This window comes from Excalfactoria chinensis, chromosome 2 (assembly GCF_039878825.1).
Source record: "Excalfactoria chinensis isolate bCotChi1 chromosome 2, bCotChi1.hap2, whole genome shotgun sequence".
Taxonomy (NCBI): Eukaryota; Metazoa; Chordata; class Aves; order Galliformes; family Phasianidae; genus Excalfactoria; species Excalfactoria chinensis.
This window is the reverse complement of record NC_092826.1, coordinates 58,610,989-58,624,592: the sequence shown is the minus strand read 5'-3', so window position 1 is coordinate 58,624,592 and position 13,604 is coordinate 58,610,989. Positions and strand designations below refer to the sequence as shown.

The window sequence follows — 13,604 nt, the reverse complement described above, 5'->3', positions numbered from 1 at the left end:
AAACTGTAGCAGACAATGTGCTTTGCCTCTGTGTGTGTGCCTCCTGCAGTGAGGCATTTTGTGGAAGGGAGCAGAGCACTAAGAAAGCATTTGAGTGTGTTCTTCCTGCTGCCCACATTTCTGAAGAAGGTCAAGAGGGATAAATCAGTGCTAATTCTCATCTCAGTGGTTTCTGGAACTGTCAGACGTAAAAATTGGGGTCAGGAATGCTGAAGCCCACTGTAAATTAATTCATTCTTCTTGTCTCTAAAAACACAGCCACAGCTTGAGACAATGTTCTCAAGCCTCCTTTGCCTCCTGTTTGTTTACTCTAAACTGAAGAAATTCTCTGTGGTTTTGAGAGGTGCAACAAGGACAAAGCTTTGGCTGAAAGCATTACGACTAAGAGAGATAGAGGCTGTGTGCTGAATGCGGAATTGAGTCAATGTGCCTTGATTTGGGATTGCTTAATGCTATTTGGCTAGATAAAATTTCACTTCATGGACATAATGGGCATTGAAAGTCTCCTTCCTAGGGGATGCAAAGCAATGCCCTCTCATCTTCTGTCTCCTGTACATCAAGCTGGTTGCAGTGTTTTCCTGCTGTTGGCACTGCATTGTATGTTTGCTACTGGGGACTGCTGCTTGATACATCTGCAGCCTATCCTTTAACTCACCATTGCAGCAAGAGGGAAAAATACAAATATTCAAAAAGGCAACATTACTTACTGCTAAATCTTCTCTTTTCCTTGCAATTTCTTTGTCTGCTAGTCCTGGCTGCTACATCTCTGATTTCCCGGGTTCTCCTCTAATCTTTCTGCACTGTTTCTTCCTGTCCTGATGTGGAAATTTCTCCTGCAGCATGTGTAGCCTGGATGGCTTTAGAAACAGGTTGTGTCCCCTTATCTTTCAGAGGGTAGCATGTTGTTTTTCTTTTTTCTTTCCAGACAGTCCTAAAGCACCACCACAGAGACAGCAGTTCATACAGGAAACTAATTTATTGACTGCCAACTTGCTTTTCCTATTTAGCGTTTGTTGACCCAGAAATTGGGTCACTTGTCCAGAGCCTGGCAGAGACAGGGATATCAGTGTGGGAGCTGTACAGCTACTGTAGCTTTCCTAATGCAAGCATTCATCCCTGTAAAGCAAAGAAAAAATGTTTATACCCTGTGTGTGTCAAGATGAAAGTGAAAGTAAAACCGGTGTCACCTTGTTCTCTTCTTGTGATAGGAAAAAAGAAAAGGTTCTCTTGTGATGAGAGCTGCCAGACCTAGTGCAGAATCATATTTGCATGCACATGAGCAGGCAAAATATAAATAAAACCTAGTGGGCTTATCTGTTTCAGGAGGTGGAAATTGTTTCGGGGGAGAAACTTCCCCAGAGTCATTTACTTAACATTTAATGGTCAAATTTGGTGTCTCTGTTGAATACCTTGCTTTATTTTATCACTCTTCATTTTATGTAGAAGTTGAAATATGTTTTCCTTTAAAATAAATAAATAAGTCTTCTGAGGAATTGGGTAGCTAAAACATATCTAGTTCTTGTAATGGGAAGACAAGAAATTTTAAACCTTTTTAATGAAGGAAGCAGAATTTAATGGGCACTGCTTAGCAACCTATAGTTATTTTCTTGGAGGAATTCAGAGTTAAAGTCATTGAAAATTCAGATGCTGTGGAATTTTCTTTTTGGTAGCAATTTAATAAATACAGTCATTATGTTTTATTCCATTTAAGTCAGACTTTATCAAGGAACTGTACAAGAAAGTGCATCTTTCTTCATGCTACATTTTTACTAAAGTAGTCCTTATGGTCCATTGCTCATATTTTCTTGTTGAACACAAACTGATCAAAACACTAATCACCAGTGAAAGATGCTTTTAAGGAATATAACAAAAATGGAAATTGATAGGCTTCAATAAATTTAATTGACCTTACTGTTTGTTGGCAATACTTGCCTGATAAATTTCAACTTTAAAAAATACAATCTTGGATATGGAACCTATGGCTTAAGGTAACTATTGTTTTGAAACAGAAATCTCCCTAAGGGAACCCCTATAATGAGAGCGGATGGTTGATTTCATGATGGCTTTTGAAATGGCAGTAGCATGGCTTATGTTTGAAAAAATGCAGGTTGTTTAAGAGATCAGTATAGAATGGTAGATTTCTTCCATAAGTTCTTTACTCATGTTTTTGTTTAAAAGAAAGCCAGAAAACGTCTCTATTCCTTAAACATCTTTTAGCAAATTTCCCTCTCCACAGAACCATAGAATGGCTTGGGTTGGAAGAGACTTCAGGGATCATCAGGTTCCATCCTCCTTACTTAGGAGAAATGAGCAGCCACCTATGTATGCATGGTTAAGTAAGCGAGGAGAATTAATTGCCTGGATTTCCAGCTTGAAAAAAGCTTCTTCAGAAAATGTGTCAGAGCCACTGGTGATAGCCTCAAGATTGTCCAGGTGCAGTGTGACTTCCCTTTCCTCCCAACTGGCTAAATTTCAGTACCCTTATTTCTGGCACCCTTCTGAATCAGAGAGCCTGCCACATCATGCTCATGCACAGTATTAAATGGGAAACACTGGGCTGCACTCTGCTTTTGTTACAGCAAGCCTGGGATTGGAATGAGTGGTGGGAATGGACTGTAAAAGGTCTGTTAAGCAATAGTGGCCAGGGTTTTCAGGGAGAGGAGTGTAATTACAGAACTGTGTGTCCTGAGATTCAGCCCCTGCTGGCTGCTCACCTGGGGAGTTTCTGGCCTAGGTAGCCAAAGTCCTGAGGACGAGGGTACAGCTCTACATGCAAGCTCAAGTACTTTCTTCAACAGCAAGTAGAAACACTGATTTAAATAGAGGAATTTTTTTCCCACTAATATTGGTTGGACAGCAAGGGTCAGTTACAGAATTTTTTTTGTTTATTTTTTTATGTGTTGAATTTTGGGTTCTTTTTTCCAGTCTCCTGTTAAAGATTTGTCACATTTAATATTTGAGCACCCATACCTGTATTCTTGAATGGTGAATGTAGAAATGGAAGCACAAATAATGGTTTTACAAGCTTTGTCAAGTCAGCTTGGCAGGAGAATATGGGCAAAGCAAGATTCAGTTCCTGATAACTATCATCAAGTTTCTATCTGAGAAGGCTATTTGTATGATAAATTTCACCTAGAAGGATGTATCTTGCTTATATGACTTGACTTGTAGACAACATTTAGACCTGCAGAAGTACTGTGGGCCATTTCTTATTGTGTCTTCAGAGAAAGTACACCTGATAAAACCAGCGATGGAGCTATGTTCTTGTTAATCGCAGTGATTTGCTCTGAGTTCATGATGAAGCAAGGTAATCTGTTTTATTCAGCAGACTAGAGGCAGAATTATTGTATGCATGACTTATACTGTGTTATTCTTGAGTAAAGTATTATCCTTGCAATGATGTGTATTCTTCTGCTTGCAAAGACTGAAATTAACAGTGCTCAATGTAAATTCTTTGTTCAGATATGGCAGTGTGGCGGAAGTCTTGAAGTCCACCCTTGCTCACATGTAGGCCATGTTTTCCCCAAACAAGCTCCCTATTCCCGGTCAAAAGCTCTTGCAAACAGTGTGCGTGCAGCTGAAGTGTGGATGGATGAATACAAAGAACTTTATTATCATCGAAACCCACATGCGCGCCTGGTGAGTTGAGTCCCTTGTTCTCAGAGTTGAATTTGTGTTCAATGAATTAGCTGTTGATTTAGCTAATGTTGAACTGGGAGGTTTCTTCCTTACTTCTTCTGAAACGTTTTCCCAAACAGAAAATAAATGTATGTGTAGCTTTTAAATTTTTTGGAAAACAAAAAAATCTGTAAGTTGAGGAGAAGGCTAAATTTGTGACAATAATAGATGAATTAATTAAAGAATGAAGTTCAGCATGGTAGCACATGTAAGGAGGAACTGTTTAGCTCAAAGAGCATGCTTCCATGCAAAAGGTGATACAGTATTCTATCAATTAAAAAATTACACAACAGAAACGCACTTAATGAATTTTAGTCAACACATTTCAATGGACAGTAGATTTTTATGTGACCACCTTGCTAATAACTTTTAGCAAGATCACTCATCTTTTGATAATTGTAAAACTTTGTATTGACGTAAGACAAACTTACATTTCCCAAGTTTAATTTACTGCTGCGGGGTGTTCAATTTAAATAAACAAAAACTTAAAAAATCAGAATTGAAAAGACCAAGATGATGAAAATGTTCATATGAGAATGTTTGACGTGTCAGTTTTTGCTTGTTTTCATAGTTTTAATGAGGAAGAAAATATGAGATCATTTGTTAGCAAAATAGTTCTGAAGATACCTGCTGTGAAATCTGAGTAGGTCAGAGCAATAAAGAAGTGTGGCAAATTAGCAGTTTGGTTATATTCACATAGAGGGTCTTGTAGTCTGGTGGGCAGTAACATGCTGTGCAGCATAGACTGTTGGACATCCACCTCTGAGTACACCTGACCAGAACTGAGAGACTAGACAGTAAGTTCCTAATGCATGCAAATGTCCCATATCCCATTAAAAATGCTTGTGGAAAAAATATACCATGTTTTTCAAAGAACTTGATTTTGTTAGTATTAGTCTTGTGTTACTTTAGCTTAAACTAGGAAATTAGGTTATTATAGTCCATATTTTAGTAATAATTGTTTTACTTTAACATCATAAAATCCATTTAGGTTTTATTGGTGGAGTCTGACACTGAGAGAAGTATGGTTTTGAGTATCCGGAGACATTGTGAGTTCACAGGCAACACTGGCATGATTCTGCTTGTGTTTTATGCAAAGTGGACACAGCAATACATGCTGGCAGATTTTCTTGTGAAGTCCAGGGTGGCTGATGCCTGTAATGCTAGTAACATAAGCTTTGCATATTGGCTTGCTTGTAGCACAGTGAATGTAAGCTGAGACTCTTGCTGGTTTTTTGCATGTATCAAGGCTGCTGCCAGTGCCTTGTGGTTTCCATAATATTCTGTGCATCTCTGGCTTCAGCAGCTGAGTTTAGAAACTTTTACTTTATCTAACCCAACTGTTCAGTTCCACAGAATAATGGAAAAATGATTGATGCTAAGGCTGCAGAATTTGGTTCCATAAGGTTTCTCTTTAAGATTAATGTTCAGACCTTGGAGCTAATGTGTCAAGCTGTTTGTTTATTCAAGCAGGCATCTTTGCCTCTGTTTTACATCCATTTTGTGTTTTCAGCTATATTTCCACAGTTTTGAGAAAAGAAAATATATTTTTGGAGTGATAAAGAGTGTGTCAGGTGACCTGCAAGAGTCTGGAGAGTGTGAGCAGTACATCATGCTAGAGTGTCTGACGTCCCCAGTCAATATAAAGATAGATTTTGAAGGCAGACGTGAAAAGATGTGAACTATGCTCCTATCTGTAGGCAGGAAAAGGTCTGCACTGAAAGTTTTTTCTCTGGTGATTTAAGATTTCATGTTATCCAACCCCAAAACTGTGAAGATCAAAGGAAACCGTGGCAGATTTTACTAATTTCATCAGTTAAGTGGAAAAATCGCCATTATAAGTAATTTACAAATGGATGGTGGAGCAGTTTTAAATTCTCAAGATTCATTCATTGCTTTTGAGATTTTCAGTTATCTGGCTGGAAGAAGTAAATTTTCCACTACGCTTTCGTAGTTCAGCCAATTGTATTCAGGGATGTCCCCATATGTGGATTTTCTGGAATTTTCTCTGACTGGCTGTCTTCTAGAATATTTTAAAGTTTTATGTGTACCATTCCAATCGTTTTCTTTTTGGTCATCAATTAAAAATTGTAAGGCTAATAAAATCAAGTCCAGTGCCCAAACATGGGAATTTTCCTGGTTAAAAGTCCTACTGATCACTGGAGCATATGGTTCCTAATAATGTAAACAGATAATTTACAAGACAGCATCTGTTCTGTGTTTTTAATCTTTATTTTTATTTATTTATTTAGGAACCATATGGAGATGTGACAGAGAGGAGACTCCTTCGAGAGAAACTGAAATGTAAGGACTTCAAGTGGTTCTTGGAGAATGTGTACCCAGAGCTTCATGTACCCGAGGACAGACCAGGCTTCTTTGGCATGGTATGTAGTTGCTGCAAAGGGGCTTCCTTGCAGTTCCATGAGCTTTCCTATTAGCTCACTCCAATGGTATTTTTATACCAAAGCCAGCATGGGTTTTTGATAGAACTTAAGATAGAATTGGTGGACTTCAAAATGTGGTTTCCATCTTTTCTTTATACAAGGGGATATTATTTCTGAAGAAATCCTGTGACAGGGTTTGAGAACAGGTAATGTTACCACGAGCTACACCTTCCAAATGACATTTTGCAAGTGCTAAGGCTAGGCAAGGATGACCTTTTAATTTTTTAAAACTTGAATAATAAAAAAAGAAACCACTGATGTTTTCTGATTTTCAGTTGTCAACTTGAAAACAGTGTGTTTTGAAATATGTTTTTGCACTTCTTATGTGATTAGAATTGATGCCCTGATGATAGAAAAGAGTGCTTATACTGTGTGCTCCCAGATAATACTAAATTCTCTGTGTCAAAACCAACGTACTAATTTTTAATCTGGAGGATGCTTTTGAACATTGGTGGTTCCTTAGCAATTCTCACTGGCACAGTATGAATCCTTTTTTCCTTTCTTAACAGACTACAATTTTCAATCCTATTTGCAGCTTACAAATAAATACAAACTATAGCGTCATGTATATCTTGTTACTGTAATCTTATTTGGAAAGGATGAAGTTGGAGATGACGAAGCAAATACCTGCTTCCTCTGGAAAAAAATGGCACATACCTGCTGCTTGACATGTCAGGTGCACAAGGTTGTACCTTTCTGCCTGATAAAGACATACAAAATACCTTCCTGATTTTAAATGCCATGTTGACTTTTAAATACTTCTGTTATAACTCAATCACTGCAAATCTAGCTAAGCTGCATTCCAACACCAATTCATCGCACCCAGCCAGTGTCACAACAGGCTTGGTTAACTGTCATTTGCACTTCAGTTACACTATGCTGTTCTTTTTTTGGAGGAGGGGGAAAAAAAAAAAAAAAAAGACTCCTCTTTGTGGGCATAAAAAACACATAGGAAACTTGTCTCCCCACAGTCTTTCCTTTGTTACTTGTTGAACAAGAAAGTTCCTAATACAGTAACATTGTGTTTTCCTCTGAGTAAGCACTGATTTGCATTACTGCAGCAAAGCCTCAAGAGCCTCTAAAAGAGCAGCCACCCTCCTCTGTTTGTCTTTAAACTTGCACTCGAATTGGTATCTCTGTGCAATCACTGACATGAGAGGTAGTATCCAGCATTATCCAGCACCTCAAATAGGGATAACATTAGTTCATGTTGTGTTGTTTTGTGCTGGATTGTTGACTGATAAGGCCAAAGACAGTAGAAGCAATAAGGTATTACAAAACTTATCTTTCAGAAGCATTTCAGTAGCCTTATCCTTCTCTTAGCCTTCACCCTTCAGCAGCCAAAAGAAAGCTTGGACTAATGGTAGTGATGGCATTCCATTGGTCTTGAGAAGAGATTGCTGCAGGTCTTTTCAAGATTAAATGTGTGTCATCTTCAAGAAAAGATTTGAAAATGTCAGGAAAAAATAATTCTTGTTCAGAGCTGCTGGAGGTATCAGTGGTATAATTTAGGTGTGCTCCATATATTTCTCTTAAAACAGTTCTTAAATGCCGTCATCTAGTTGTAAGCATAATGAGAATACACCATTTTCTGGCAGGAAGAATTTAAAATGTTATTAAAGTACAGTTACACTTGAAGAGAGTGTCAGTGCAAAAATGACACATACTGATTTAACTGATTTGTGGATATTGAGCCCCATCTGTTAACTTCAGTAAATCATTGATCATGATCATGTTCTTTACTCCTGTGTTGTTTACATAGTGCTTTTTTGGTTCACAAAAAGACTGTTTAAACATGTTGGGCTTGTTAATAGTTCTGCCTAGTGTGAGGTTATTAATTGTTCAAAGAGATTGTGAAGGGATATGGGGATTTCTGCCTCCCCTGAAAATCTTTAAACTGAAATTGAAAATCTTCTAAGATTACCCACAGGTCAGCCACCAGATATTGAAATAAATGCAAGAATTGTTGAGTGAAACTCAGTGCCATGCTCAAACAATTAGACCCTTATGCTAACATATTTTTTCTGCTACCTAAATAAATATTTACCCTTTCTGCCGAGATTGCTTGTCAGAAAATGTTACCTGCCTAGAACTTTATTTAAACATACAGATTTTTGAGTATTTTTGCTTGAGCCATGATTGTGTTCTGATAAGATGCCTATGAGTAATATGAGTACCCTTTATTCCAAAAGAATTTAGCAGAAATAATTCTTGAATACCACAATGCAGATTTCACTCAGTACTCTGAGCAGTCATTCTTTGAGAAGGGATACCATCAGTGTTACTTCTCCTTGTTCATGGTTGTTTGTTTTTTTTTAACGTAAGTCTGAGTTCTCTATATAAGTTCCAATGCTGGTTACGGTGCAGCAAAGTTCCAGGTTTGTCAGGGTGAGCAGCTGAATTGCAACAACAGTGTGTCACATCCTTGATTCGTTCAAAGGGTCTCAGTGTTCTCTGGTGTCGTGTACTCCTTTCAGAGTTGCAGTTAAAGAGTTAACAGAGATCTGAGGATATTATTCGCTTTGTTCTTTTTTCCTTTATAAAAAGATGATATGAAAATAGCAGACACTCGGTAAAATTGTTCTCTGTGACTGCTGGGATTGCCTTTGAGGTAAAAGATTATCTTTGGTCAGTACAGTGAGGCTGTTGGCCATAATTTCATGTCTAACCTTGTCCCGGGATATTATCTGCCCATACCACAAATGCATCAATATCCATGTCACAACAAAGGAACAAAGGGGATTTTTTTCTATACTGTGGATGTAAAGAAAGGTTGGCTGTGCTCCACTGGCTGTGTTTATCAACTAATACTATGAGGTTTTAATGTCAAAAATGCATTGTTGTTGTAGGGCTTACGGTTATATGAAACATATATATTTTTAAAAGAAACATGTAAAGAATTACAGAATGCCAGCTGCATTGCTGTAGTTAGATGTGAATATCCAGATATTAGTAAACAACAGATTATATTTCTCCAAGCTCTGAAAGGTAAAGGTCTGAGCTGAATATCTCAGTAGTTGCTGTTTATGACCTGTTTCAGCTTCCAAATAAGATGGTATCTAAATGGCACTATAGAACAAACCTGCAATGTTTCACAAGGAGACAAAGGTGAAAAAAAAAAAAAAGGCATAGCCAGTAATACTGCATGAGCAGAACTTCTTAGAACTTAACTAAGTTTTTCAATGGCCAGGTGACCAACATTTCTTTTGCTTCTGTTTCTCTAATGCAGCATTCTGCAAAAGAATTAAGGTAAGTCACGGATAAAATGTTTTTATTGCATGACTTGTTTACAGTGGATATTGGAGCAAAGGTAGCTCCAGAAAAGAATGGATGATTCTTATTCTGATAGAACTATTGTATGTAAAAAGAACTTAGACTGTATATTCTCTTTAACGGGAGAAAAATATTACTTTCACAAACTCTGACTTTTTCTGCCTTGGGACAGACGACTGACTTCTCTTAGCATAAATTGTGGTATGATCAGATTTGAAAATCTAATTGTTTTCAGACCCTTGACACGTCAAATCAGGTCACTTATCTGCTTACTATTTACCATCCCTCTACATCTTAAACATCTATTAGGCTCCCTGATAAAGTGTATGAAAGAACATCTACCCATGTCTGATAGAACAACCTAAGAGAACGAAGCTGGAGAATTGACAATGTGTCTGTAGGAATCTGGCTGCACAGTTCACAAGTTTTTATGCCTGAAAAAAGAAAATGAGAAGTCATGTGGAGTAGCACTATAGGAATACAGGCTGTGAGTTTTAAACATCTGAAGCAGAGATTAAGTTAGTAGTCTTTTATACTACTTCTGTTTTGTTTTCCGTAGTTGGGTATTGTGTAACACGCATAAGAGAGCATTCTTGTGCCCTTGTTGCAATAATTCTGGTGGCGCGTGGCATTTTAAAATAGGTTATTTAAAATTATAAGCCACAAAAGGCACTTGCTAGAGCAAATGCCAGGGAATGACAGAGAAGGGCACACACTTGGAGTAATAGTAAAGGCTTTGGGTTGTCTGGAAGGGCACCAAGGATAAGTCCTTTGCTACGATCATCTTCCTCCCAGAGTCAGTAGACTGTCAAGCAAAGTCATACACTGCTAAAAATACTAATGAGAAAAACCCTCTGATCCTGAGGACAGCCACTGACTACAACAGAAGCTGATTCGTAATTTTAGAGATAATGAATCTAATTTTTAAGCGGGTATGACTTTGACTTATTTTTTATCATAGAATGTAAAAATATCAGATTATTGCTTTGTCTTGTGGTGTGTGTTAAGAGTCATCTGTAAAAGTGTTGTCTTCCCTGTTTTTGTTTTGTTTTAAATGTGCTTTCTTCCCCAGTGTTATAAAGGTAAATAAACCATCTTCTTTTGACAGCTTAGGAGCTCAGTAGCTGTATATTCTTTTTAAACCAAGCAGAACAGTCAATAAAAAGAATGGCCAGAAGATTTCTTTCACTTCTGGTACATGTGGATGCTAAAAATAAGAATGAATTTTGAAATGTGCCAAATTTGGATGTTGGTATATCCTTCAATGAAAAATTACACCAAATGCATAGCAGTAATGTGTTTAGAGGGAAATTAAAACATAAGGCCTTCATTCCTAAATGTATAAATTTGGCATGTGTATTCCTATTAATAGCTTTGCCAAGACAGGTGGAAGACCAGGGGGAAGGACATGCAGGGGAGAAAAAGACTGTTCAGTGCAGAGCCATCTAGGCTGCTGCAGCCTCTTGCTTCTTTCTGTCTGTAACATGTTCACTTCATGGCACTCCTCCCTGCAGAGGGCAGGAGGAGGAGGAAGAAGAGTCCCCAGCCCATCACACTAGAACCTCCTGTCCCACACTGTCCCCATTTCCCTCCTCTCCCACTTGTATATGCTTACGTCACCTCAGAGGTGCTACTCAGGTTGTGATAGCGGGACTTTGGAATTACTCTATCAAGCACAACAGCCACAGCCCTGCAAGAAGCCCCAGGTCATGCCAGCGCTTTTGCCCTCCTCAGCTTCCAGTATGTTCCCTCTGTCTTGGGCTCACATCCAAAGCATGAGGTGTGCTGAGAACTAGCTGCCTGACAACAGGAGTAGGTGCAAAGCATCAGAAGGCACACATCAGGTAGTAATAAAAGAAGATGTTGGGGAAAATAAAATACATGTGGAGTACAAGTATTTAATTTTCTTATTTCTGTGGTTTGTTCTTCGGTGAGTTTGAATCTTGAGGGGTTTGGTTGGATTTAACCTTTCGTTTTTCAATTCTGTTTTTTCTCTGCATTGAGAACTGAGGATATAATTATGGCTACTGGTGGAGAGAAGCAAAATTGCACCCTGCAGAAGTATCTCTTCTGAGATTTGCTCTGCTTGTTCTTCTTTTTTATTTTTTTTGTCTGTGATACAATTACACCCAGTAATGGGGGCATTCAGGTTGAACGTGTGTTTACAGAACTTGTTTTGCTCCATGTGTTTTTAAATTTGGTTAAGTGGGTAATGCTAGGATTCAGTAATTGTTATGGCATTGTTCCACTTAATTTCAGTTACCTTTGACTCCTGAGTACTTAAATGCAAGTCCTCGTTAATTAGCCTGATTTTCTGAAATCAGATAGCTTAGTATTTTAACATCTAATCTAAAAATTGTGGGCCTATTGTGTCAAAGATCAGTTCTAGTAGTAAATAACATTTAATGTCATATCTGGTGTCTGGTTCTGATCTTAAAATCTGACTGCCTGTTCAACCTCAATAGGGTACTGGAATTCTTTTGAGAACAAATCCTTTTTACATCTCATTTGAAAACCTGAAAAAACTATGCAACCTTCTTTTCATTAGAAAACTGAAGAGGTAGATCCTGTGGGAGCGGAAATGAAAGACGTGGCAGACTTCTGCGTGAGTTGCGGGCTTGCTCAAGCTCATTTTAGCTTGATAGGAGTTGGCCCCCACCTACTTCACTTGCAAACACCCTGGAACATTGTGTCATTGCTGAAGAAGCCTTCATGTCTGACTGGTTCAATGACCAAGTCAGGACAGTCTTCTCAGTTTTATTTCGCTTTAGTCTGAAAGAGGTGATCCATTCTGGGTTATAAACCTCACAGCCTAGCAGCTGTAAAGTGACTGAGATGTATTTTCCTTACTCTAACATACTGTTTTCTTTTGCTTAGTTGAAGAATAGAGGAATGGCCAACTTCTGCTTTGATTATAACCCTTCAAATGAACATGAAATAACTGGACACAGGGTCATACTATACCCATGTCATGGCATGGGACAAAATCAGGTAAGGTTCATTGTTTTTATGTTCATTTTTAGTAATGCTGTGGAGTTAACGTGAAAAGTACAGTAATAAACTTTGCAATAGGGCTGAGAGAATATACTGCCGTAGAGAGATGATCTTAGATCTAATTTTGATTCTCCCTCTGGCTGCTATTAATTTTGATGTATCCTGAGGTCAGATTTTCATAGTTCTCAAGATGTATCTACTCAGACTAGGGAATTTGTGAATCTCTTAATCATGCCACTACGCAGAGCTCATTAACAGGGATTAATAGGACAGTAGTGAAGCCATATGACTTATAGGCCAGTGTTCACTTGTCTGCACTGGTCCTGGGCATGCCAGCTCTTTGTAGAGTCCACATTGCCAAAGCCCTCAGTGACAATGGGAACCTCACCTAATTTTGTCTGCATGTGTCATTGTCCTATTTCTTTGTTCTTATCTAACTGCACAAGAGGTTCAGAACAGCACTGTCTCCAATATTCTGATCTGCAGAAGCATCCTCCTGGGCTAAGGCTACAAAATCCTTGTGAACACAGATCCTTCCTAATGCTTTAGTTTTTGCTTTCTTGGTTTTGGTAATCTGAAAATGCTTCCTAGTATTTTTCTACATACAGTCTGAAACTGAATAACAGAGGTTAGTTGAGATACCAATAAAGCTTTCCACATAATGCCACAGTATAAGTGTTGTGGAACACCAAATGCCAATCTACAATGGCTTTTATTCATGGCTTTGAGTAGTCATCTTCTAAAACTGGGGGGTTGGTGTTTGATGTGTGACACATAGCATGTGGTTTTTTTTGTTCTTGTTTTGTTCTATTTCTTCAAACCCAAATTAGACTCTGAAAGTAATGCCTCCTATTTATTTCTGTGGAAATTACAGTAGATAAAAAGAGCACAGTAACACATCTGTCACCCAGCAACAAAATGTAATGGGATATTAATGGGAAAGTTCAACCTCTACTGCTGTACCACCAACTTCTGTCTCTGACATCATGAGCCAACATAAGAAAACAGAATGCCTTACATTTGTAGTAGCCTTTGTACTTACTTTCAGCAAGTGCCTACGTAACTGTGTGATAGTTTTAGTGGTTTAGCTGTGTTTTTAAGAAACGAATCCAAACGTTTCTCTCAGAAATGAAAAATAAGTTTGGAAAAGGAGCAGGGATATGCCACACATTTTATCAGCTTTCTTTCTGATCTCTGCTTTAAAAAAATGAAAGA

General features: G+C 38.1%; 1 protein-coding gene across 1 annotated transcript in view; it reads left to right on the top strand.

Moving 5' to 3' along the window:
- GALNT12 (polypeptide N-acetylgalactosaminyltransferase 12) overlaps positions 1-13,604 on the top strand; it is a 43,158-nt gene that overhangs the window by 21,875 nt on the left and 7,679 nt on the right. Inside the window, exons 6-8 of the mRNA XM_072328710.1 lie at positions 3,463-3,639; positions 5,931-6,062; positions 12,273-12,386. Of these exons, the coding sequence (XP_072184811.1) occupies positions 3,463-3,639; positions 5,931-6,062; positions 12,273-12,386 (423 nt within the window). The remainder of the gene's footprint in view (positions 1-3,462; positions 3,640-5,930; positions 6,063-12,272; positions 12,387-13,604) is intronic.